General features: G+C 39.8%; 1 protein-coding gene across 12 annotated transcripts in view; it reads left to right on the top strand.

Moving 5' to 3' along the window:
• Positions 1 to 27,173, top strand: part of UNC80 (unc-80 subunit of NALCN channel complex) — a 127,960-nt gene that overhangs the window by 33,689 nt on the left and 67,098 nt on the right. For 5 of the 12 annotated variants that reach the window (XM_077785175.2, XM_085585447.1, XM_085585443.1 and 2 more), the window contains exons 17-26: positions 2,439 to 2,605; positions 3,296 to 3,397; positions 5,413 to 5,627; positions 6,134 to 6,240; positions 6,711 to 6,870; positions 10,959 to 11,131; positions 16,842 to 17,054; positions 20,081 to 20,252; positions 21,830 to 21,963; positions 24,388 to 24,553. In XM_077785175.2, coding sequence (XP_077641301.1) covers positions 2,439 to 2,605; positions 3,296 to 3,397; positions 5,413 to 5,627; positions 6,134 to 6,240; positions 6,711 to 6,870; positions 10,959 to 11,131; positions 16,842 to 17,054; positions 20,081 to 20,252; positions 21,830 to 21,963; positions 24,388 to 24,553 — 1,609 coding nt within the window. The remainder of the gene's footprint in view (positions 1 to 2,438; positions 2,606 to 3,295; positions 3,398 to 5,412; positions 5,628 to 6,133; positions 6,241 to 6,710; positions 6,871 to 10,958; positions 11,132 to 16,841; positions 17,055 to 20,080; positions 20,253 to 21,829; positions 21,964 to 24,387; positions 24,554 to 27,173) is intronic. The other 7 variants (XM_077785184.2, XM_077785185.2, XM_077785181.2 and 4 more) reach the window with 5 other exon arrangements.

The raw sequence follows: 27,173 nt of genomic DNA on the forward strand, positions 1-27,173 counted from the left end.
GAGCACATGTCTTGTAAGGAACAGCTGAGGGAAACAGAGTTGCTTAGCCTGGAGAAAAGGATGCTCAGGGGAGACCTTCTTGCTCTCTACAGCTTCCTGAAAGAGGTTGTATCAAGGTGTGGGTCAGTCTCTTATCCCAGGTAAAAGTGATAGGGCAAAAGGAAGTGGTCTCAAGATGCATCAGAGGAGGTTTACATGAGATGTTAGGAAAAATTTCTTCACTGAAAGGAGAGGTCAGGTACTGGAATAGGCTGCTCAGGGAAGTGGTGAAATCACTATCCCGTTAGGGATTCAAAAGATACATGGATGTGGAAGCAGGGACATGGTTTTTTGGTGGTCTTGACAGTGCTGTGTTAATGGTTGGATTCAAGGATCTCAGCAATCATTTCCAACCTCAGTTAGTCTATGATTCTAACACCACAGCTGCAATGAATCGCCTTTCAGCAAAGTCAGAGGCAGTTCACTTGGTTAACCACATGGCCCACAGCTGCCAGACTGTGTGAATTACTGAACAGCAACTGGGTAGATCTTCCCAAGGCTTAGGCAAAGGTCAATTTACTCAACACATGGAGGAAAGGAAGGTGATGGCTTTTTGCTTTGTATATGCTTGATATATTATCTCTTTGAGCTAGGTCTCCTAAGCTCTCAGATAAACATATCACACCTGAGATAGCTGAGCTACCTCAAATGGCATAAAATTGGCAGGATGGCTTCTGAGGTAGTGTGGGAAACACAAGACTTTTAATAAAAGGCAAAATAACAAGGCTCTTTACAGAGAAAACCCAAGCCAGGCGAAAGAGGCTCTTGCTCTTGGTAAAAGCACTCCACAAAAGTGATTACTTCCTTGGTTCTCTTCTTTTTCTAGTGAATTACTTAGGCAGGACCTTTTGCCTTCTGTCCAATTTGCTATCCTTAGGTTTGAGGTGAAGTCCCCAAGGTCCTACGAGGTGTCTCTTTACTGAATTGAGGAGAGAAATTTCTGTTTTTTTTTCCTTTTTAAGGAGACAAAGAATAATTTGTTCACTCTGTCAACAGCGGGCACATTCCTACATATGCTGTCTTTCTAGAGCAGTTGGTAGACTGGATGACATGAGTGCTCTTCCAAATTGGTGTACTCTTGGAGTTAGTCTCAGACCTGCTTTATTATCAGAAATTAGGATTTTTAATGGAAGCCAAAAAGAAACATTCTTGTATTCCATCATTACAGCAGAGCTTTAGAGATACTGAAGCCCAGCTAAAGGGGCAGTAGTGCTCTGTGAGGTGAAGGGAATAGGAGAACATTAGTGCCTTAAACCAGCAGTGTAGTCTACCTATGTCCAATCCTCTAGTTCTTATGGATATTCCTCCTTTGGAATGTTTGTTAAAAGATGTTATTTGTTGGCATACAGAAAAACATGCCCTGTTATTTGACCTAGATTAGAAGCACCAAATGCAACTTTATCTTATAAATTGTGTATCTTTCTAGACCCTATTTTAGAGTAAAAGGTGGAACTTGCCTCAAAGGTTAACACTGTTAATTGTGCCTGTGTGGAGAATATAGCATATAGAGCATGTGTGCAGATATGTTGGGGTTTTTTGTCATTGTTTAAAGTCAATCTTGTGGTCAATATCTGACTTAAAAAAAAAAAAAAAACAACCTTAATCAGGATACAGGTGAAATTATAACCTTGTTGGTTTTTTTGTTTTGTGAGTTTTTTTTAAATCTTGTTTTGGGTTTTTTTGTTTGTTTGTGTTTGTTTTTGTTTTTCTTTTGTGCCTTGCAGGGAATTTTCAAAATAATGCAAGGTCTTTCAGGAAAGCTCACAGATCAAAAATCAAGCCCTGTAAAATTGTTCTTCCATCCACTTGCCCTCAGATATAGAGGTGATTTGCACATCACAGATGAGTATGAATGTTCAGAACTAAAAAGGGCCTTGAGTGTAGGAGGGAGGTTGGGGAATGAGTGAGTCATTCCTCTCTCTTCATATGATGGGAAGCTCTAAAATAATGAAAAAAAATATCCCAAAACACCCAAGACACCCACTGGTTCTGAAAAAAACTTGCAGTTGTTTGCACTCTACATCCTCTCACATACACCTGAGGCATTTCGTGCCTTTTAAGTTTCTGGTCTAGATGAATGGTATAAAACAAGCTTTGAGTCATCTTTGTAGCTCCCTCATTTCACAGGTCTTTTATTGTCTGATACCTCTCCATCTGCTGTATCCCATTGCAGATCATGTTCCATAATAATGCTCCTCCTTGTCTGCTCCTTCTGAGTGCACTATGAGTTTCCAGCCAAAACCAACAAACCATACTCCTGAAGAGTAGATCACACAACAGCCAGAGGAGAAGTAATGGCCTGGTGAAGTACCTCAGAAAGTACTGACTGTCAATGCTTCTTTAGAAACTGCAGACTGAATTTGATTACTTTTTTTTTTTTATGGTGTCTTGCTGCTCAGGGCTTGTACTGTGATATCCGACAGCTGGTCCAATTTATCAAGGAGGCACATGGGAATGTATTTCGGAGAGTGGCACTCAGTGCCCTCTTGGACAGTGCTGAAAAGCTAATACCAGGAAAAAAGACAGAGGAAACAGAGCAAGAGCCAAAACCTTCTGGGAGCAAAAGGTGGGTGTCAGGAGGGAGAAGGTAAATGACTGACTTGCATATGACTCTGTGCCAAACACAAATATAGAAACTCCAAGGGATTGTTTTATCTTTATAGCATGTCAGTTCTTAATGTACAGACCTGTGCTGTGGCAGCAGTCTCCTTTAAAATTTAATGATCTGAGACTGCTACAAATTTGTAGAGAAAACCATTGTCAGTCTCATGTAAGAGGCATAAGAAAACAGTACCATGGAAATATTGGGATGAGGAAAGGTTAAGAGAACTAAGAAGCATAGTGTCGCTCCCAAAACACTCTGTGGATGTACTTTTTAATATGCATCACATCCTCTGGGATGTGTACCTGTTCTTCTGACAGGCAAACTCTGGTATGCAAAACAAATCCCAGAAGAAATGTAATATGGACGTGCTTCTTTATCAAAAAGAAATTTCCTCTGGTGCTTTGAGGAATTTGTCTTATTAAAATGTTGGGATGAAGGATTAAGAAAGTTGAAAAAGTCCTGAAAACCTTGGCTTTGCTGCCAAGAGGTGATGCCTATATTTGGGAATAGTATGCAAATAGAGACAGTAAGTTGCTAAAGAGAGGGTACGTCTCTAAAGCTAGTTTGCAGGTTTCCATATCCAGTTCTATGTGATGACCCTGAGATGGGCCATCCCATTCCTTTGGCTGATGATTTATCTTGTCTGTGTAGATCTGAGGCAGGAAGTGTCATCATTGACAAGGGCCAGGCCTCAGCTGCCCCTGATGAATGCCGGAGTTACGTCTCGAGCCGCCCAATGCAAACTCCAGAACAGTAAGGAAATATTGAATTGTTCAATGTGTTCATGCCAGCAGCTTCCTTCTGGGGTTGGTATAAATGGGCAAGATAGCAGATTTACCTGTTTGGATGGTACAACAAACTGTTGAGTGTCTACACAGGAGCTACTGCAAACAACTGGGTAATGCCTGTTTTCAGTGCTGCCAACTGGAGCCATCCTGGCTTTGGCAGGAAACAGCAGAGGTTTACAAATGACAGTGCAGTAGATATGTCAATATTCTGTACCATTCTAATGTGTAATATTGTATATGTTAATGGGCAATATTGTGTACCGTGATAATGTGTATCAGGCTACCTGAGCAGTGAATAGCATGTTAATTCCTCCAATAAATCCAGAGATTTAACCACAACTGTTCTCTAAGCTTTGTTTGTACTCCTGGATGATGATTTTATTAATTTTCAGCTTCCAAGTTGTTGCTAAGAGTCATTAATGCTTCAGTGAGAGCCATCGCATTCCTGATCTGCCTTGGGCTCTGAAGATTGCTGTAGTTTCCTTTTCAGGACAGGGAATCAACCTGCTGTTGGCATTGTACCTCTGAAATATATGTCCAAAGAATTCTGCCATTTATTACTGAATTAAACTTGGACAATACTCTTAAGAATTTTCGAAAATTCTACGAATGGCCACTGGTCCCTAAGTAGTTTTGGGCAAGTTATTTAACTCCTCTGAATATGTGTCAATCTTGTTAGAGAGCTTTGAGATGCACTACATGAAGACATTGCTTGCACAAGGGCCCAGAGCTCTACATCACAAATTCTCCTGCCTTAACTGATCCTGCAGAATCTCACTGTTGCTGAGACAGCAAGGATAACACAAAGCCATTTACTGCTCTGCAGGATTGTACAAGTTGTTCCCTCTGAGCCCTGCCATAGCTGTGGGACATCTCAAGAATGTAGTAAAAAATCTTGTCCCAATTCCAGTACTTAATGAGCAGGTTCACAAATGGCTGTCATGAAATCCTAAAGCTTTCTGGTACAAATGCTTGTAGAAATTACTAATGTGATCTTATAAATGTAGTTCATTTTGACATAAAGAAGGTGGTTTACTTTCATGTGTAGAAACTAAATATTGGGTGTTATGAATGGAGAAGAGAGCTTAAACAAGTCCTGCCTTTGACTCAGATTTCTGGCACTCTTTAGGGTCAGCCTGCACCCCAGATTGCTCTCACTCCTCAGGTTCTTAATAATGACCAATTAGATCTATTACAAAATGAATTATTTATTTAATAGACACAAAATTTAACTGTCATAAGACTTGAACAGATTACTTACTACACAGGACAAACAAAAGAACTAGTAGATGAATAATTTGGTGCACTATAATAATAAGGTACCTATATTACAGCTAGAGAAGAAATAGGTTATATTAGGAGTCAATGTATCTTACCACCCAGTTTTTGGTGGGGCATATATCAAAAAATCTTTTGCTCTCAATTTCTTGAGAAGTAACCACCAAGATGTTTTCAAGCTTGGGAAAGAGGCCCTACAGGTTTCCAGGGAGTGTGTATGAGACTTCTGCCTTCATGGAAACTTGTGTAGCTTTTATAGTTGTCAACTGCCTCTCAGTTAATGATTGCTCACTTATCTCTTTACATCTTGCTCTTGAGGTGGAGGATGTTCATTATCATCTGGGGGTCTGATAATAACCAGAGGTCACTCTCTTTCAGGCATCTGTCTGGCCTGGGTTATCTCACCCATGTGCACCAGCTGATGGACAGAGCAGATGAGCTTTCTGTGGTAGAGGGGGGATGGCGTTCTGCCTCAGTGGACAAGTACCTAAGGATAGAAAATATGATTATTTTATGTCTTGAATAACACTGAGTGTATTGTCAGGCTTATGTCCCTCTAAGAACAGTATATTTGGAATTCAAAATGAAGCAACCTCAAGCAATAGAGAGGTTAGGAGGAGGCTGCAGAAAGGAGGTCTCATTTCCCTGAGCACTCAAACTTCACTGAAATGCAGTTCAGGCTTTGCATACCTTCTGTTCCAGTGATGAGCAAATCCAAGGGGCCAATCTGGGACGCAAGGACTTTTGGAGGAAGATGTTTAAGTCACAAAGTGCAGCGAGTGATACCAGCAGTCAATCTGAGCAGGACACATCGGAATGCACCACTGCTCACTCTGGAACCACCACAGACAGGCGCTCCCGCTCTCGCTCCCGACGGATCTCCCTTCGAAAGAAACTCAAACTTCCCATAGGTAAATGTATGTCTCTTTCTATTCTATATACATATTGCATGTGCAGAGAAATACAGCTAGATATAGCTGTCTTAAGAAATATACTGCAGCACAGTTCCTTATTGTCTGTATGTTCTCCCAAAAGAAGCTCTGATTTGCTGCTTGCTCCATTTTGCAGATGTGGAACTGAGGCAACAGGAAATGTAAGCAATTTGCCAAAGATACCGGGGATATTTTTGTCAAAATAGATTATTGAAACTTTTCCCCCAAAGTAGCAGGCTAGTACTGTAATCTCACAGTTACTGTTCCTGTCTGTAGAAGAGAAATATTCCAAATTAACATTTGTTTGACAGAGAATATATCCAGGACCTGGCCTTGCATGGTAGTTAATACACGTTACACTAAAATGTTACCTTACGCTTTTCTCTTATATTCCCACACCTTAGTGTGGCCACTGTGGAGAAATATATTGCAGTTGCTAAAAAATAGATTCTTCTAGAAAGATTTGTACTGAGTGGCTCATTTTGTAACAGGGAATTGGCTGAAGCGCTCCTCCCTCTCTGGCCTGGCTGATGGAGTGGAAGATCTCCTGGATATCAGCTCTGTCGACCGTCTCTCCTTCATCAGGCAGAGCTCCAAGGTAAATGTGTCAGACTGGATTACAGAGAGCTTAAAAAGGCAGGATCTGGCTGGTTTTAGCTGCCATTATTCAATATGGACTTTGCAGCTAACAAGACTGTCACAGAAGTCTCCAGAGTAGAGCCATGGGAATTTGACACTGGACTTCTGTACCTCATGGTGAAGATGAGGTTAAACTCTGCTGCACTGAGAGGGAAGTGCAGCCTCTGTCAACACATTTAAGCTTTAATTTTTGGTCACACTTCTCTTTCCTTCTTTGTCCTTCCACAGCCTCTCAAGAAAAACCAATTCTTTAAGCAGAAAGCTTAAAAGATGAAGTGCTTCAGCGTATGTAAATCTGTGCCCAGACCCAGCTGTGTTACTCTGGTGACCCTCACAGCCCTTCTGTAGATGTTTATGTCTAACCAATGAGTGTCTAACCAAGATCCCCTGCTCTGGCCCAGGCTGACCAGCCCCTCTGTCCCTGCACAGGTGAAGTTTACCAGCGCAGTGAAGCTGTCAGAAGGAGGGGGGCCAGGAGCAGGCCTGGACAACGGGCGAGATGAAGAGGAGAATTTCTTCAAGCGTCTTGGTAAATGGCGCACCTGCCGAAGACACCCATCCAAGCTCCATCACACAGAAGAAAAAGATGGTTAGAAATCAGGGTTCTCGTCTCCTTTTTGCTTTCTTTTTATCATTTTTTAAAAATATATTTCTTTCTGTATTTTACCCCTATCCCTTTTTTCCTGCTTTCTCCATGGTTTTTGTCTCCATTGTAGCCTTCTCTAATATTTTAGTCTTTGTAACTGTTTTCTTTCCCTTCCTTCTTTCTTTTGTTTTGATTTAGAAAAAAGCTCTGGTAATTCTTTTTTTTCTAAAAAAATCAGACTATCTAAATAAATTATACAATACAACATTTGGTCTTTTAAAATCAAATCAAATTTGGTCAATACACTTGAAAATTTAATACTTGCTTCAAAGCTCTTCTTCAGTTAAAATCAGGTGTCTAAATCTTCTGTTGTCCAATACAACAATTTCATCAGTTTTTTTGTTTAGTTTTGCTTTTTCAATTTGTAACTATTTGACAGTTTTAGCAAATATCAGCACAGAAATGGAAAACTCTACACAAACCTTGTTGTAATTATCTCTTTTCTTCTGTGTTTGCATGTCTAGTCTCTGCATATCATTCGTTAGGGATGCTGTCCCTTTTTCTTAGCACACAACATAATAATAAAAACACTCCTTTTCCTTTCCATTGAAGTGTATTTTCTAAATTGTTATGTATTTCAAAGTCAGCAATGTCTGAAAAGTGCCTTTATGAATAATACAAGGTCATGGTATAATCTGGTTTAAGATATCATGCAGTCATTGACATGCTCATATTGTCAGCTCAAAGCTCATCCTTCTTGTCAGGGGGATAACCTTGTATCTTGAAGTTCTATTACTTTTTTTTTAAGGCAACACAACCAGATTCCCAAAAACACACAAAAAGGAGTCAATTTTACTTTTTAGCATGATTTCTATAGTTTTGCAATATGCTACATTTTCTGGCATTATGTTTGGTTTTCTTCTGACATTACACTTTGACATTGCATTGTGTGTATTTTGCCATCACCTGTCCCAGGCCTGCAGTGTAATGAATGTAAGGCATTTTTAAGGCAAGTGATAATTGCAAAATAAAAGCATACCCTGTCACTGTAAACTGGTCATTATCTGCCATTGGTGAATGGTGGTGCCTTTCAGTTAGCTCCTAGATGAAAAGTATTGTTCCTTTGTGAGAATGCTGCCAGACTACAACAACAGCAACCTTTGTGAGGTTGCTGTTGTTGTAGTCTGGTAGAATTCCCCGGCAACGGAAGAAATTAATTTCTTCATCCACTGTTTTGTGTGAAATACTTCCACCATATTTTAAAAATGGTTAAAAATGGCTGAAGGGCAGTGAGAGCTTTACAGACTGCCACAGCTGTTTCTGCAGTGTGCCTGTGAGATGACCCTCATTTTTTGCTGTAGAAAATTAATTTTTTAAATCTTGCTCATACAAGAGTAATAAAAGTTTATGAGGCAAATTGTTACAGTTGAGGAAGCTGTATCACTGTATCTGCAAGGGTCTCTGACACTCAAAAGCCATGTAGCTTGAGCAAAAATAGTTGTATCTACCCCGTGTATGTCTGTGCTTTTATGTGCACAGTGACATGAGTGTGAGACCTGTTCATGGCAGGACACTTTTTAACCCAGTGGAACAGTACACCGAGCCTTCAAATCTCCACTGCTTCCCTCTCTTCCACACAGATCAATTTTTCTGTGCTTAATGAGGAGAGAATAAAAGTCTTTTAATGGCAGATACTGTTAAATCCCTCAAGATCTGATCCTAAAGCATGACATTGGAACTTCTCTCTGCCTTCTCATTTTTGTCATTCATGGCAATATGCTATTACTTTGCTCATGTTTTTTCCATGCAGTGTTTCCTCTTGTGTTTTTGGGTTTTTTAACAGTAGACAAAATTTAAGAGGTAATGGATGAAGGAGAAATAAATTACATAGAAAAATTATAAAACATAGAACAATTTGTGACGTCATTTATGAACTGTAATCTTCATTGTGATTTGTCATGTAGACCACTGGAAATTCTGTGTTATAGATGTATGTAAGCATACATATGTGTGTGTATCTGTATGTGTGCATATGTATACATATATCTACACATATATATTTACACATTCATGTGTAAAAATATTTATTTTAAAGTAAATAAACATTTACCTATACCTCTTTTTACCTATATTAAGAGCACATAGACACGTACAGAGTTACAGTGCTTTTATGGCAGACCCGTAATGTTCCTTTGGGCACTTACTGAAGATGCTGTGAGTGACCACAGAAGCTGTCAGGGTGTTCAAGGCACAGCAGCTCAGGCTTGCTCAGAAGGATGAGCTTATGGTCACAGAGGGAGCAACTGTGGGACAGGAGCTGGTGTGTCCTCCTGCATTGGGAAATGGTCTCTGCTCTTCAGGCAAGGTCTTCTGGAGGCCTGAGTCACATGAATTATGTCAGTGAGGTCTGCCCTGATCACAGCAAGGCTACTCCAGGATGAGCATAACAAGAGACAGTCACCAGCTGCCTCTGAAGAATTGGCTTGTAAAGCTTCAACAAAATGCAAGATAGGCCACTGAGCTCAGATGGACAAAAGCTCTGCTAGCTCTGTATAGTGTGGGTTAGGGGCATGCCTTAGCCAAGTTTCTGTTCTCTATCTCATACAGGCACAGGCTTAACAGGGCCCTGAATAGGGAACATTTATTTGTACCTCAAATGAATTAGTGTTATGGCAGTCATAGCAGTAAGGCTCAGATAAGGCATAACAGCTATAAGGAAATAGGAGGGCTGGGAAGGATGTTTGTGACTGCTCACATGTGTAAGTGTTCTACTTGTTCTTTCTACTTTGTTTGATCCATTTCAGTGGAATATTTTCCCAACATAGGAACATTTTGTTTGCTGGTAACTAGGTACAGTTTCACTGGAGGAAAAAAAAAGACAAGGAATTTGTAAAGAAGTCTCTTGAAATTTGATATACCTGTCTTGAAGGGAAAAGTGAAGATCTACATTGTTGTACATTGTCTGTTGTGACTATTTTTGTGGCACATAAATGCTTTCTAAGTAGTTCTAGGGAGTGCACCCAAAAGAACTTTGAGTTTCAGTTCTTCTTTCCTGAATTAGACAAAAGAAGTCCTGTAGAGCTGATGGTTTTACTCTTGTCTTTCAAATAACCAATGTTTAAACCAATTTTGAATTCTTCACTCAGTGTTCTCTTCTTCAGTGCTTTATCTTTTAGTGTTCTGTAAATTTTGTACTTTCATATCTAAACAGGGAGAGTATTGTGGACAAAGACAAAAAGCCCAGAAACTGACTATTCTTTTTTTGACCAAACACTTTGGCCTTGAAAGAGCTTTCCTTATTTCTAATCTCTGTCTTTCTACCATTCTCTCAATTCTATCATTGCCAAGTGCATAATGATCTTCTGCACCAAAAGTGCTAATTTGGATTAGTTGATTTATGATGTGAACTCTATATATACAGTTTAAAATTGTCCCCACGATGGGATGCCATCTTCATTTGTGAACTGAACTCTTTTCCATCCCAAAGCATACAAGAGCCTTCAAGGGAGAGAGGCTGGAATGATGGTATCTAGGAGTTGAGTCCAGTCGCATTTTTCTCTTTACTCTTGTGGTAATTGCAAGTGTATGTCTGAAAAAAGTGCTTGATTTCCACATAGACTACACATTCACTACTGATTTTTATGTCCTAGTGGATGATATAATACTAAATTGATCCATGAGGAATAAGGGTTATGCATGCTGCATTTTAAACTTAAAGGTAATAGAGAAGTAAGGAAAAAAAGACTGTGAGCAAGATGATCTGTGTTAAAGAGGTGGGGAGGAGGACAACATCCTCATTCACCTGTGTTGGAGTAGGTCCTGGGCTTCCACACTGAGCATGGTGGAGCTGTTCTGGGCAGATAATCAATATGACCAATGCCAGAATCTGACTAGTTGTATGTCTGCTTCATTGAAGACACAAATATTGTAAAAATGAACCTGTTATCTTCAAGATAACACAAGGAGAGAACGGGATTTACACTAAGACTGTACTCATCAAGATTTTTGTTCCCCATTTTTTACTGGTGAGAGACTGTGTTCCCTTCTCTCTACCCCTCCCTGCATCCCCTCTGTACTCTCTACCTCTTTAGGTTGCCATAGCTTTGATGATCACTTGACCTCCAAACAAGAAGGAGGAAAATCCAAGAATGTTGTGAACCTGGGAGCAATCCGCCAAGGCATGAAGCGCTTTCAGTTTCTGCTGAACTGCTGTGAACCAGGCACTATCCCCGATGCCTCCATTTTGGCAGCAGCCCTAGACCTTGTAAGTCATTATTGGTCTGTTGTTTCCTGCTGAGAGCATGTGCATATGTGGTGGTCCACTGTCCTTCACCAATGCTCTTTGTGCCCCACAGACACAGTGTAAAGCATCACAGCAATGCCAGCTGCTGCTGGTGGTATTAGCTGGAGCTTTAGCATCTGTGAGTGGACAGGTTTGCAGACAAAATGGATCATTTTTTAATTACATGGCTCCCCATAACTACATGATTGCTAGTGCAAAGCTTGTATTGTTGTCTTCGTACTTCTCTCACAGACACTCTGTTTCCGCTCAATCTACAGAATAAGGATTGAAGATTGGATAACTACTTGGAGAAGTGCAGGAATTCCACTCTCAAGTTCTGACAGAGTTATAAGTACATTAGGCAACACTGAACTATTAGTTACCAGAGCCAGTCAGTGGGAAAAAAAAATTATATCAGAGTGTGTGTGCTTTTAAATGTGAATATTGCTGATTTGCCAGTGCAAATCAAAGAAGTGACTCAATTCAATCCCTTCTTCCTGATATTCTGTATCTCCTTCCTTCTTATTCTTGCAGTTGTGTTTTTTAACAATCCCTCCAATTTCTAAAGCTGTGGCCCTCACCCTGTGATTCATGAGCCAGTGGGGCTCTGTGAGGTGTTTATGTGACAAGCAAAGAGTGTGACAAATACAGCTATGAAAAACCAGCCAAATATTAGCAATTTCTCTGCATGCTGCTTTTTACTTCCTTCCATAAGTGTTTGGCTGTGTGCAAGCTGAAAAAAGATTAAAAGCACTGCTCTCGGGGCATCCACATGCTCTCTATCCCTTTTCTTCCCATGCCCCACCTCTCACCTGTGTGATTGCTGTGGCATTTGTGCTCAAATTCAGTTTTTTTGCTCGGTGCTGGAGGTCTCAGGCCCATGGACTCTGCCATCCTGCTAGTGCTGGTGCCCTGGCCTTTGCTGCACTGCCTGCTCCATGGCTGTAGGGATGTTATGCTCTGTGCACCACTCCTCTGCATCTTCATCTTAACCTTGCCCACTTGGTCTGCACATTCAAGCACGTCTGCATTAGTGCTGGTCTGGAGTTGCTGTTGTTGTCAGTTCCCATCTAGCTCTACTGTTTGGAGTGGTCCTCATCCATCTTCCAAAAAACACAGGTTCCATTCACTGTTTGCCACACCTCCTGCCAGAGTTTGTTGGTCCTCTGGATGGAAGCTGTGGATGCAGTGGCTGACAGAGTAGCCATCCTGGTGTCTCTTAGCAGTCAGGGCTGCAGTGAGCTCAGCAAGCTCCAATAAGGTGGCTTGCAACCCAGCTTCAGTCTTCAAGGCTTCCAGTCTGCCACCCCCTTGCAAATTCTAAACTAACACAATTAGTAAGTTGTGAGGTGTATGGGCAGGAAAGAGCTCATTCCTAGCAAGTTTGTCACCAGGAGCCTCTACTGGTGCACTTCTCTGTGTTCTGATAAATCAGATTATAAAATGGGGTTTGGCAATTATGTCCCTATTGCCTGTAAATGTCTTACTTAATTTTAAAATTTCCCAAATGCCTAAGCACAGACCAGCTTACTCTGTGCCCATGCATGAAGTCAGCTGGAAACTACCAGTCAGAGTGAAGTGTTTAACGAGGTCTGACTTCAGAGCTGACTTTAACAAACTAAAATGTAACTCTCTCCATTCCACTGAGAGACAATTTTGGTATTAGAATTTCTAAAAGGTCTTCAGCTAAAGATGAAGGAAGCCTTGTTCTAATTATAGCCTTGGGAGTCTCCAAGTGCCTGTTGAGTTGGAATTTTGTCTACAAAGTATGGGAGATATATAGAAGTTAGGCGGTCACATGCAGTGTATATTTTAAAAGACGACAGCCTGTCATCTCACTGTATTGGCTAATGGCAATGGAAAATTCCCACACTCTATGTCAGCAGAGTACACCTAAAATGGGTGTTTTAACTTCTGTTTTCAGACTTTTGAAGTAATAGTTTGAATCAGGTCTGATGCAAATGAAAAGCTTCTTAAGTCATTTTATCCAGCCTAGTTGCTAAGGCAACCTTTAGAAAATGAAAGGCAAACAGTTCCAGTTCTTCAATAATTTTTCTGAGCATGCCTTTTTATGCAGGTTTGCAAAATTCTATTCTTATAACAACTTTGAAATCTTTGATCAGCCTGGATGCTTGTTTAAAGAAATTAGAACAGTGAAACAAATGATTCATCCTTATGGAGCTTATAATTTGTTTGTGTATTAAAATGAGTGTTGCCTTAGGTTTAGTAGCTATGCAGTTAACATATTTTCCTAGAAGCAGCATCCATAATTGACTAAATTTTTAAAGCTACAATCAATATATGGCTGTGCAAACATTCAGTGATAATTGATACATTGCAGACAGCTTCCTCTTTATGTCCCCAGCTTAAATCCAGACTTTGCAATAGTAAAATTTATTTACTTTTGGATTTTTCAATCTATGCTTATGTTCCTGTTGAATTCTGCTCTCTAGGATTGTGTAACTATGTTACCTGAAGTATCCTAATTAGACTGCTGTAAATGGCCAGCTTTTCTCTGACCAATATAATTGTGTGACACCTGCCAGCATTACATTTTCCAATAAGATGTATGAGCTTATTTGTTGTAACATGTAAATCTTTTATCCTTGTTGAAATGTGATAGGTGTACTGTTTTCTAGGAGGATTGTATTTGAGATGACCCACAAAGTACTGGGACAGTAGAAGCAAAGTCTAAACTGCAAGAATACTTGTCAATGTCCTGACTCCATGTCCCCCTGGATCTTAGGCAGACTGTGTTCCCATGCTCCTGTTTCTGTGACAGAAATATTTCTCTGTAGAAGTGCTTATGCTTGGGAAGGAAGTCAGAGATTGCTACAAACAGGTCCCAGAGTAAAAGACTGGGAGCAAAACCAAATAACTATGTCATGGATTGTACTTGACCATTTTGTAGATATAATCAGAGAGGTCTGAACTAATTGAAACAGGCAATTGTCCAAGACACTGATTAATTAATTACTTGCAACCTGTCTTCATGTACCTGCTATGACAAATTTTATGTCAGACTCACTTTTACTTAGACAAATCAGAGCCACCCAGTCAGCACCTTTTATTCAAATTTACCTTGGCATCAGTTAAAAGTATATTATTGGTCTTATGTTCCTTTCTTTTCTGTTTTGAAGAGAACAGAGCCAAAAATCAATTTTTGCTCAAAGTGCCATGTAAACTTTAAGAAGGGACTCAAGGAAAATTACCACTGGTTGATTAGTGTCATAAAAGTCATTGTTCTTGGAAACAAAACTGGACATAAGTACTCTAGTAATAAAACTGCAGAATCAGGTTTACATGAACAGTAATGCGATGCTGTGAAATTCCAAATCATTATGTATTTGGTTCCTTTCACCCAGGTCATTTGCTCTTTAGAACAAACCAGGTTTTCTGTTGAAAAAAATTCACTGAGATGATTTGAATTGTTAATAAACTGGTTAATTAATGTAAATTTATACAGTAGAAGAGCAATTTTCAAGGTGCAAAACAATAGGTCTAATGTTAATACTGGACTTGTGAACAGTTGCATAGGCATGGACAGATTTGTGAGAGTATTGCTGCTGTGTCAGGTTTTGACAGTGACCACAGTAACTTGTGTTCTTTTCAGCTACACATCACCTGCCTGATTAATTTCTCTCCATTTGTGATGTGTTTCTCTGTTGTGTGAATCCATCTCTGTTCATTCTGTCACATCTTCATCTTTCTCTTGCTGCTGCTGCTTCAGGTTTCTCAGAGCCTCAGGTAAGCAATCACAGGGAGCCTGTGCCCTATCATGTTCAGAAAGGCCTTCATACAGGAGGTCTTTGCAGTAGTTTTTAAAATAATATAGTGATTTTTAACTAATCCTGCTCCTCCCCTTTGCCCCCCATCCCACATATCCTCCTTTAATTGTGGTAGTTGGCGTGCTTTCATCATGTTTACAACATGTTTCTTTACAGGATTCCAGTATGCTAAGAAATTTTTCCTTCATTGCTAGTGAACTAAACCAATAGTAGACTAAGGCTGGGGCGTTATCTCTTCATGTAGGTCTCCATGGTTAAGGTTTTACTTTGTGAGAATAAAAGAATAAAATCCTCAACTATTCTGTGTTGCATGTGATCAACCAGTAGTAGTTTGTAATGTTTTTCCAGTGTTAGATACTTGTTTTGTTTCTGGGTAGTGACTGTCTGCATTTAGATTCATTCAGATTTCTGCCTTCTTCATCAGAACATCCTGTCAGCTTAAATCTTCCTATCAAGAGAACAGCTTTTGTTTTTTTTTTGTTTGTTTGTTTGTTTTTTTCCAATGTTTTTAAAATGTGAGCAAAAGCTGCAAATGGATGTTGTGTTAGTAATTTCTTAAATCAAACTTTAGGAGCATTGATCCAAAATTTTTTGGTTTCAATTTTTGATTAAAACACTCTTGGAGGTTTTATTTATTAATCTTAACACATCATCTTACAGGGTCTCGGGGGCTGTCTAGTATTTATAGACCACATTTGACAAGCCCTTCTTTATAAGTAGTTGCTGATCTGCTTGAATTATTTCATTAGAGCTGTCAGCATCTAAAAGCGTGTAACGTGTTTGTACTCTGTGAAATTGCTGTTAGTGAACCTTGTAAAGCCAGCTGGTAAACTGTAAGCATTGCTGTATTCTTAGCTTTATAGACTGTTGATTGCAGGAGTTTTGGTTGTGGAAGTTGGAGCAAGAAAGGGGAAAATTAAATGGAAATTAGTAGAACCATTAGCTTTTTAGTTCTCTTTTCATGTCTGTAAGGATGTTATTTTGGCAGTTTAGACTGCTGGGATAAAAAGCTACTCCTGAGTCGAAGCTATCCTTTAGGAAACAAAATTACTGTGTCTGTTTTTTGAACATTTCAGGAAGTTTCAGAAGCATTCTTTATTGGTCTAACATTTGTCCTGCTGGATGATTTAATACAAGCTAAGATACATTCAATATAATTTCTCCCATTAAAGTGACTTTTTTCTAAGGCAGGGACAGGAGGATTTTCCTCTGGAAATGAGTCAGTCCTTTCAAAACTCAGCTACCTGTTGTTATTTCAGTATTGAATTGCCTGACACTTGCTAAGGCAATTGAAATTTGGCCAGTGACATTTTGTTGACTTACACCAGAATAATGTATTTCCGTCTCCACAGATATTAATTATAACTGAAAAATAGTGCTTTTCCTAGTTTTAACAAGCCTCCGTTTATGCTTTCATCCCCAAGATTCAGAAGCAGAACCTAAAGTGACAAATGCTAGTATTTGTGTGGCCATGGTGTCATTTGCTGCTGCAATATTTGCAACCTCAGTAGCAAAGGTGAAGCTAAAACCTGAATTGTTTGTGCAGTAACAGTGCTAGATGCACACTTCTGCTTTTGCAGTTAGGTGGGTTCTGAAGGAGAGCATTACAGAGGGGTGTAATAAGTATTTGTATTTCAAAGTTTATATTATGTTTCTTTCTGCCCCTCCAGTGTTTGGATTGAGCAAGACTACTCAGTGTTTATGAGCTTGCTTTTAGTAGCTCAAGAGGTGAGATTTATGCAGAGAGACTCTGGTGTCAGCTTTTTATGGAGACATTGCTCGTACCGTGTGACTCCTTGGCAAGCTTGCAAAGCAATTTTTAAAGCACAGAATACTCTAATGTTCGGGGAGCTTGTCCAATGTGTTTTTTGCTTTTAAGGTGATTTTTTTTGCAAACATTTCAGGAAGCTCCTGTGGTGGCACGAGCGGCCCTGTTCCTTGAGTGCGCGCGCTTTGTCCACCGCTGCAATCGTGGCAACTGGCCTGAGTGGATGAAGGGCCACCATGTGAACATTACTAAGAAAGGCCTGTCCCGTGGCCGTTCTCCTATTGTGGGCAACAAAAGGAACCAGAAGCTGCAGTGGAATGCAGCTAAGCTCTTCTACCAGTGGGGAGATGTAAGTGTTGGTTTCTCTTCTGCTTACATTAAAAAATATGGCAAAATATGAAGGTAATTGGATCCTACAGAGGAGTTCAGTCCCTGTAGGATGGGGATTCAGAAGCCTTCATTCCAACCTGCACTTCACAGCCTGCCAGGATCCCCCCATCTCCTAAGGGAAGTGACTTTGCTAAGACATGTTCTCTCCAAGGATCTCTTTGGTCCATTCTCCTTTTTCCAGCACTTTTCATATGTGAATGGCTAAGGAAGAGGGAAAATGTGGGCTGTGATACTACTTTCTATTTTTATTACTTCCAAATATATTTAGCCTAGGGCTCCTTGAGCTGTATATTTAGTAATGGGTTTTTCTCTTTGCATCCATACAGACTGTTGGCACTTACAATTTTTTGTCAAGGAATTCTACAGAGATACTATGAATCATATAGAGAATTGTCTCTTTTTGTTTGACACTTGACTCTTTCAAGTTTTATTTGATTGTGATCTCTTACCATGCAGGAAGGAGGCAATTTTCTTATCTGCCCCTGTGAATGCCACATGCAATTTCCTTGTAAAGCCCCTAGGATATAAGTGCTGAACATCTGACATGTATACAGCTCATTTCTCACAATTCAAAATAGTGGGAGAAGTTCCTTTGACTGGTTTCAGATGTCTTTCTGGAAGTGAGCTTTGTGCTTCTCACATCTTCTAAAAACCAGTGTTTTTTACAGTGAGCACCATGATTCCTATCCCCCCCAGAAAAAGAAGACGTAAAATCCAATGCTTATGGAAATTTAAAAATCATGTTCTGCCTTGCTGACTTGAACTCTTGTAGGTTAAACCAACATGTGTTTCTCAGTGGAGCACGTTGTAAGGAGCCTCAAAATAAAGCTGACCATATCAATACATTCCCACCACAGAACGGTCCTGGAGGAGAATCCAACTTGGGTCTTAGAACCTGAGCTCAGTATCTTTGCAGATCTTCTCCTTCCATTCCTAAAGCTAACTCAGAAAATGCTACCTGGTCATCCTACTCTCTGGTAAAGTCTCAAACACAGGAGACTATCTTAATAACAGCACAAATACCAAAGTCCCATGAAAAAGTAAATAGGGTGAAGGTGTTTGCTTCTCTAGTCCATGGAGTCACTGCCTTAGCCTGACTCCTTTTCCTTTTAAGTGGAGTGCATAGGATTACATAGTCATTGAATTTTTGCATGCTTTCAGAGAGCTAGAACTATCCATATCTGTTTGTAGATGCTATGCTTCTAGACACTCCCTTTTCTCAGACTCTAAAAAAAATGAAAACAAGAAAGACAGTAACTATTAGAAGCCAGTTAGATTTCCCCCTCAGCTATCATTTTTAGTAACTGATATACCTCACCTGGAAAGAGTCCAGGAAGGTTTCTTTTCATACTGTCAAAAGTATTACCATGTGATTCAAGGTCATAAGAAAGGAGACAAGGAAATCTGATCATAGGCAACTTAGCATAATTGTCTTCCCCTTAACTTTAATAGCATCATAAGACTTATCTGGATATAGTCTCCATTTTAAGACTAGTGTGTGTTTGCTGCTGTTTAGGAGCATTTCAAAAGGGAAAATCCTTACATTTACTGTCTGCAAGGCAGGATAAGATTTGGAGAGTAGTTTTAGAGTGTGGATTTTTTTTTCTTTTCCTGCAAGTTTTCTTGCTGTTTACTCTTATCTCTGATCCTTCTCAGTGAAGGCCAGAAGAATTTATTTACCCACAGCCTCCCTAATAACCATCAGAGAATCACAGTGGTGAACCCTCTCCACAGCAGGTGAGACTTGGACTGCCCATAGCAGGGATGAACCTTTTGAATCAAAAGACTTGATATGTTCTGCTGTCTTTTGAAGTAATACAATGTTAAATCTATTCTGGTTGTGTTCGTTTGTCACTTCCTTTGAGTGCTTCTGTTGAGAGGACTTTTGGTTTTGCTTCTCTGTTTGCTAGAAAACCAAAAATACAGAAAACACATATCAGGAATTCAGTGCTCATTAAATGGAAAGCTGTGGCATTACATCTTACTGCTTTAACATTAGGGTGGGATACACAGCATAAATATGTGATAAATTAGTGTTCTATGGACAAACATGCAGAACATTTCTCCCTTTAAATGCCTGAAACATGAAAGGCAAAAAATTGAGACATGTGCAGTTCCTTTAGGAATGCGCAGGCTCAGAGATAGCTGAGATTGACAGCTTTGTGTCAGCAGGCAAACCACAACAATATCACCTTATTCTCTCTATGTAGTAGTGTCTACCCTTTCCCCTGTTGCTGGATTTCAGAGGAAGAGTTTAATAGCACGAATAGTTATAAAAAGTGACCATTTATGTATTTCTGTGTAACTTCAGCCATGGCAGGAAAATTATGTAGTGCTGGCAGGACCATCAGTTCTGACTTGTAAAATATTTAGAAAACCTCCTTATTATCTTTGTCTAAAACTATCCCATACTCAAAAAGGCTAAATGAATAGAGCTGCTGAAAAGTCTGTAATTTAAAACATATCTTCCCTCACAAAGTGACTATTTCACAGGATAAAATTTCACATACTTATCTGTGCTCATGTATGTGTGGCAAAGAAAATCAAGACAGTTCTTAAGAGCTCTCAAGCGTCCTAGCAGGAAAGCAATCTCCTTGCTAACACACCTTTACCTGGAGTTTGCTGACCACACCACGAGGGCTGTTAAGCAGAAGACGTACATTCTCAGCAGAAAGACTTAGCAAAATTATGGACTAAATATATCAAAGGAACAAAGAAAAGTGGAAGAAATTAATACTTCACAATGACCTAATCTCCTTCCGCCTGTTTGGAGGGGTTTATTGTTTAACTAAATTTACTGAAAGTTTTCATCCTGAAATTTGACATGTTTCAAATTTTTGGTGAAAAAAAGAGGGAAATAAGTTATATTTTTGATAGCAATTAGTCTTCTGTCATCCCTTTCTCCCCTTTAGACAGTAAAAATAAAGCCAGGGCATTCTGGTTGGGCTGAAATTCTCACCTGTGCTTCTCTTTCTCCATCTGCAGGCAATTGGTGTCCGCCTCAATGAGCTGTGCCACGCTGAGAGTGAGAGTCCTGCCAACCTGCTTGGCCTCATTTATGATGAGGAGACCAAGAGGCGCCTGAGAAAGGAGGATGAGGAAGAAGACTTTTTAGATGACAGTAAGGAGACTCCCTTTACTACAAGAACCCCCGCTTGTAAGAACCTCTGCTTTAGGAGCACTTAATATTTTTTCTCTTTTCATTTTCTTGCCACCTAGCTGTATTTCCCAGTCCCTCACTTTCACCCCAGCTTCCTCCCCTGTTCTTTTTGTGCCTGGGTGTAAAACATGACAGATGTGTAACAGTACTGAAAGACTTGGATGGAAAAGGAAAGGGAAAACAGGAAGTGACCTGCAATTCCTGTACACAGAAACTGCAGTTGTAAGCAGGGTCGTAATTTATTTCTTGAGCCTTACTGTCACCTGAGTGTCAAAAGTGGTTGAGACTCCATTCTTCACAGTTACTGCTGCCAAAATGTTTGTTAAAGATCGGCCACTTTTCTGTTTCTGAACCTTTAAGGGTCAGCTCACCTGATGTGAATTGGCACAGCTCTGCTAAAGGCTTTTAAATCTTGATTTCAGTATAGTGCTTGATTTCAGGCAGAAATAAAACAAAAAAAAAAGCATCATTAAAAAATCTGTAGAACAACAAGATGATGAAACCACATGCATTTGTGCCTGTGTGTACATGAGGGTGGAAGAGCTGTGACAGATCACTGATTCTGAATGTCTGTATGGGCATGCAAGTTATAGCAAACCCTGTGAACCAAAATAAATTCTCAAAACACATCCTGTTGTAGCTGTAGGTGAAGGTGGTAACAAACATTGTGTGCTCTTTAGACACCATTTGTGTATACATATGTGCTGTAATTTTCTGGTGCTTGACTGCCTGTACTGTTGTTCCCTGTTGGATGTAGTGTTTATCTTCTGCTTTCTCTTCCTGTGGTTCTGGATTTGTTCTTAGCACTGCATAAAGGCCCACTTTGGGCAGTGATAAAGCACCTGGATTGCTTGTACAATTACAGAAGCCTAACTTCAAAGGAGGCTATCTTTTCCAGTTATCAGGGTAGGAATTAATAGGAGAAGTATCTCTTTACTAGCTAGTCATAACTACATTATTTTGAGATAATTGAGATATTTGAAAGTGGTTCTTTTATACAACTGCAAAAGATTTGACTGAATGCAAAACTGAAAAGGAAAAGAAGGGTATCTACTTCTTAACCTTTATTAGCCTTAAATGATATGTATACAAAATGCCATAATTTTATTGTTAGTTCAGTAGGCACTTCAACATAATATACTATAATATATACTGTAGTCAACTATTGTGTTACTTCAATATAATGCAGTCCAATATAATAGGTAATACAATATAATATATAATTAATATATTATAAAATCGAATACAATATAATATAATTATTGATTATATAATAAAAATAGAATAGAATAGAATAGAATAGAATAGAATAGAATAGAATAGAATAGAATAGAATAGAATAGAATTATATCAATGTAATATAAATGTTAGTATTACTTCATGTGCTGGTAAATACATGGTTTGTTATTTGATTGATTCTGTTTCTTTTAGTGTAGGAAAAGTAGCACAGAAGTGTGGGGTTTTCTGCTTTTCAGTGCGGCTTGCATCGTGCACCATATGTGACAATGTCCATCACCTCTTGGTTCCAGATCCTGTATTAACTCCTTGTTCATGACAGAAATATTCTTTCCTAGGCACTGTGAATCCTACCAAGTGTTGTTGTCCTTTTGCACTAAAAATGGCAGCCTGTCAGCTTCTCCTGGAGATAACCACATTCCTTCGGGAGACCTTTCCCTACATGCCCAGACCACGGACTGAGCCTCTTGTGGTAAGTGGGCCACACGCATTGGAGAGGGCTTTGTCCACAGAATCACAGATTCCAGGCTCTGAGGAGAGGTAGAGTGGGGTAAAAACTGCAGTGGATCTCTGCAGGGAGAAAGGAACCATTGCGTAGAAGATGATCAGGGTACATGAGATGTATTGGTTAAGAAGGTAAGACCATGGAAGCACAACATGTGCTGCTGGAATTTAAAGTTTCCTAAATTTCTGAGTAAGTAAGGGGTGGGGGACTTGGGAAGTGTGGGAGGTAGACTTTAGAAAGTGACAAGCTGAAATGCTCACTCTCTTTTGAGCAATGGCCAGAGATTGGAACAAGGCAGTTAGGGGAAAGGAGCAGAATGGTTTGCAGAGAATTTGCCAGAGCTTTAAAACTGCAGGTTGGTTTGGGTCAGACCCAGAGAATTGCAGGGAGAATGGGAAGAAAGGAAAGAGCTTGGGGACAAAGAAGCAAATGAAAAAAAAATCTCCATGAGACTCAAATGAGCAGGCAAATCTTGGCATAAACAGTAAGCTAAACAACCAGTTAGGTGACAACTAATGCTGTGAATAGCAGAACACATGAAGACTGATTTTCAGTGATCCATTCCTGTGTGGATTTTCTTATGTCTAGTACTGTGGTTTAACATTGCCTTTAGCCTGTTGTTTCAAAAACACATGCACACAGTCGTCTGTTGACAAGCTGAGTTGACTCTGACCCTTAGCTTCAGAGGTGGTTAGCATGGAATGGGATGAGAATTGAATGGCTGACATGGTCTCAGCTTTTAAGCCAAATTTCTTTGAGAAATCAGAATAAAAATTATAAAGAAGAAAAAAAAATAGATAAGCTAAATTTCCATGAAGGATTTAACCCTACTATTTTAGTCCTGATTTTTGTTAATGACTGATCAGATTTTAGTCATGGCAATATGGCAATTATGCTTGACAGGCCAATTTATCTGGATAGTATTGTAATTAGGTTCTGAAAATGAGTCCAAAGGCTGTAGATGACCTCTGATGAAGTGGCTCAGCCCCAAGGTATGCAAGAAGGACAATTTTAAAAAACAATAAATTCATCAAAGTCCTCCTTAAACACACTGGTGCTATTACAGCATAATAAATAACTGCATCCACAAGCAGGATAATGCCATGGTTTAGAATTCATATAATTAAGTAGTTAGGCTTGGAACTAAGAATATGTTGGATAATGGAGGTCAACAGAAATTAGTGCTTTTATGTGAGCTAGAAGTGCAACTGGTTAATTGCTTTCTAGACTTGTGTATGGGAGACAAGGAGGAGGAATTATTCTGTGAGCTGTAACTGAAAGAAGCCTCAGGGGCACATTATGCAAGAGTCTGTAAGAAAAAATGGCCATAGACTGTTGCTTCTAACTTTGTACAGAGGAAAAAAAAAAGAGGCAACAATAATCCAGATTAAAATATTAAGTCTATGTTTTTGGAGTGATGCTTCCTTTCCAAGATCAGGTACGTAATGTTATGATCCATAAAGCTGGAATTTCAGTAGAGCAAATCTCACTTCCACTGTTGTTTGTAGGCAGATAGTCTGTTCCATAGATAGGAGCACAGCCTTGGAAGCCCTGAAGAAGTGAAACATTTGCAACTGAACTAGCTTTGGTGAGCTAGTTTAACTACCAGGAGAGCAGGCAGACTTGTCAAGGCTGTGGGCTGAGTGAGGGCCACGGTCCTGACTGAAGTTTAACCCAAAGCCTTTTACTGATCATGGAGCAGATACAAGCTCCTTTTGCTCACAGCTGGAGACATCCCAAAGCCACCTGGATGTATTCTTGTGTCACCTGCTCTGAGTGACCCTGACTTGTCAGGGGGGTTGGACTGGACGATCTCCAGAGGTCCCTTCCAATCCCAACAATTCTGTGATTGGTAGCTCTTCCATCCTGGCAGGTGGCTCAGCCTGCTGCAAGGTCAAGCAGTTGGCTTAGGTGTGATTAATGTACCCCATCTGAAGCCGTTCTTCCTGAAGAATTGGGAGTGCTCAGCCTGGAGAAAAGGAGACTCAGAGGTGACCCTATCACTCTACAACTCCTGAAAGATGGTTGTGGTCAGGTGGGGTCGGTCTCTTTCTTCAGGCAGCACTGACAGAACCAGAGGACAGAGTCTCAAGCCACATGAAGGAAACTAGAGGTTGGATATTAGAAAAAAGTTTTTTAAAGAAACAATGATAAAGTACTGGAGTGGTTTGCCCGGGGAGGTGATGGAGTCACCATCCTTGGATGTGTTTAAACAAAGACTGGATGTGGCACTGGGTGCCATGGCTTAGTTGAGGTGTTGGGGCATAGGTTGGACTCCTGATCTTGAAGGATTCTTCCAACATGGTTATTCTGTGAATTCTGTGAAGCTTCTCTAGTTGCAGTGGGAGCTCATACTGCTGGCACATCTGTGTGGTCTCCATTCTGCTACAGGATCTGGAGAGCTGCAGGCTGCGTCTGGATCCTGAGATGGACCGACACAGGTATGAGAGAAAGATCAGCTTTGCTGGGGTTCTGGATGAAAATGAAGATTCAAAGGATTCCCTACACAGCAGCAGCCACACCCTCAAATCTGAGGCTGGCTTCGAGGAGAAAAAAGGTTTGTCAGAACAATAAGGCTTTTGTATTCTCAGGGCTTGTGAAGTGGCGCTTGATTTTGTGTTTTCATTTGCATAGACTGTGTTAAAAAGCAGGCAGCCATGGAGTCACGTGGCTTTAAATCATTTCCGAGATGCTTTTGGCCTTCAGGGTTCAGTATAATGAATGTGAGAAGCAAAGATGTCAAATTTTATAAAACAGTGCTATGACTGAAATTGATAAAAGCTTTGCACAATTGCTAAAAAGGAGCAAGCCTTGTTTGAAACTGTCTCTTAGTAGGATGCTGAGAGAAGAAGCATCACTATTTGATTCACTGTAAAAATAAAGATCAAAAGTGGTTGTTTTTTTTCTGATCAGTTTTTAACTTTGGGGAAATCACAGACAGAAGGGAAGATTGGTCTTTTCCTGTGGAAAATCTGTACGGGTTTGGAAGTCATGGCATCACAACAAATTAGTGTGATTGGTCTCTTGAATTCTTTGCTACCACATGAAAAATACACTGTGTGGCTTTTGATGGCTAGCAGATTGATGTTACCAACATACTCTATACTGTACAAGCAGACTTCAAGCTCACTGTGTTTGCTGAGAATAGCAGATCGTTTCCATTTTTTGAGCCATCTCATGCAAGACTCACATTCTATCTGATGGTACAAGTGTTGCAATACAATATAGTCATTGTGTGTATTTGCAATTAGAGATTAAACTGCCAGATACCTCTAGATCACCTTCTAACAAGTCTCCTAGAACTATTTACATTCTATCTTGTAGTAGTAATTTACAGGTGCAGGGATTTGAATGATAATTTTGATAATTGCTTGAAAAGGATAAATGTTTAATGATTGTTTCACTACAGTGGGGTCTGTGACTGGTTTTACTCTCAGAACTGTAATGTCTATTAATGGTTTGGAGGAGCTTTTATTGACTTCTACAGGCTTTGGATAAAGTTTGTGTTGTTTTCAGCTGTGACCTTGCCATAATTACTGGAGAAAATACTAGAAATGCTTCCAATTCTTGTGTGGTGCAACACTTTCCCCAAAATTGTGTGTCTAGTGGGCCAGTTATTGCTGTGCAGACCCACCTAAGAAAGGTGAGCTGGATAAATTGATGTTCAGCCTCTTTTTGTCTACTCTTGACATATTGACAGCCTTTTGGTCTGTCTGATAGTCTTAAGATGTGTGGGGTACGAGGTCTCTGCCTATTTAGATGAGAAAAAGTTTGGATTGGGGTTGGCATTTTTTTTTTTAGGATAGTTGTAACAATTGCTTGAAACCATTTTTAAGCTTTTCAAGGAACAGTCCTGCCCTCTGGGACATTCCCTGAGTGGGAGAATAACTTCAAGCAGGCAGTCCTGCTGGAAAATGCTGGTGGAAAGTCTCTAACTATCCTTTTTTTCTTAGAGACAATGCTGACTTAGCTTTTCCTTTGCATGTTACTGTGCTATAGGCGTAATGTATTTTTGCAAAGATAGTATTGACTTTCTGCACCCTTTTCTCCATTAAACTACATTTCCCTGTGGTTTTATTTGAATTTTCTTTCCATTTTGTCTTTTCCCTAAGCTGTCACATAGTTATCCTTTACTAAAACTGCCTCTTTACTGCATTTTAGACACAGGGAAAGTGACTACAGTAGGAAGGTTGAATTCTAATGTACCTTAGCAAAAATGTAATTCCAGTATATTAAAAGCTTAATAAATGAAAAATAATGTTATATTTAAAAATTACAATAATTATGTTCTTTCCTTTGGCCACAGCATATTCTTCTGGGAATCCACCTGGGCCAAACCCTGCAGATGTAGAGGCATCTTTCATAATCTACACTTTTCTAGATAAGAAAACGTTGTTGTGTGAATGTAACTAAATTTTTCTTGCCTGTAGTGAGAGGTTTCTTTATCTCAAACTCTTTGATGAGTACTAATATGTTTCCCTTCATTTTTCTGGAGTGTTAAAAACTTTGCTCTCATTGCTCCCCCCAGGCATGGCTTAGCAGCTAACCAAAAGCCACGGGTTTACTGTATAGAATCTGCTCCAGGTAGGTCTGAAATACAGACATTACAGCTAGGTAGATGCAGGCTCTCAGATGACCACTCTTTGGGTGCCAAAATGGGACTCTGCAGACTTCATGAAATGTAGTTACATGCACTTAAGCAGTTTGGGGTTCGTGGAGCTGATGTGAACATTATTCAAGCAGTAGCGATTGCTAAGGAACTTAGCATGGTCACTTGGAAGGAGATTCTTTGGTCACTCAGCAGTAGTTTGCCAACTGATTTGTGAGGACTGAAGGGTAGCTCCCGAAACATATCCAGCTGTCTTTGACCAGGATGCTAGCCACTGGAAATGGGAGTGGGAATTCCATTCTGGAGCAGCTGGGAACAATCTCAGGAGTAAAGGTGTATTTGCTTTATCCTGAAGCCAAAATACAATTCTATTTAAATATTTTGCTTACCCATAGTATCCAAAAAGCTCTGTGCTGTTCATTCCCAACCACACACCAAAGGTAATTGATCACATGTGGCCTTGCCTGGTTAGATCTGCAGTAAAATGACTGAGTGTTGCAACATTTGGACTGACATACTGCCATGTACTGCCTTTGAACTAAGAGGAGAATGAAAGTGCAAACAGTTG

The sequence above is a fragment of the Lonchura striata genome, chromosome 7, assembly GCF_050655825.1.
Source record: "Lonchura striata isolate lonStrDom1 chromosome 7, ASM5065582v1, whole genome shotgun sequence".
Classification (NCBI taxonomy): domain Eukaryota; kingdom Metazoa; phylum Chordata; class Aves; order Passeriformes; family Estrildidae; genus Lonchura; species Lonchura striata.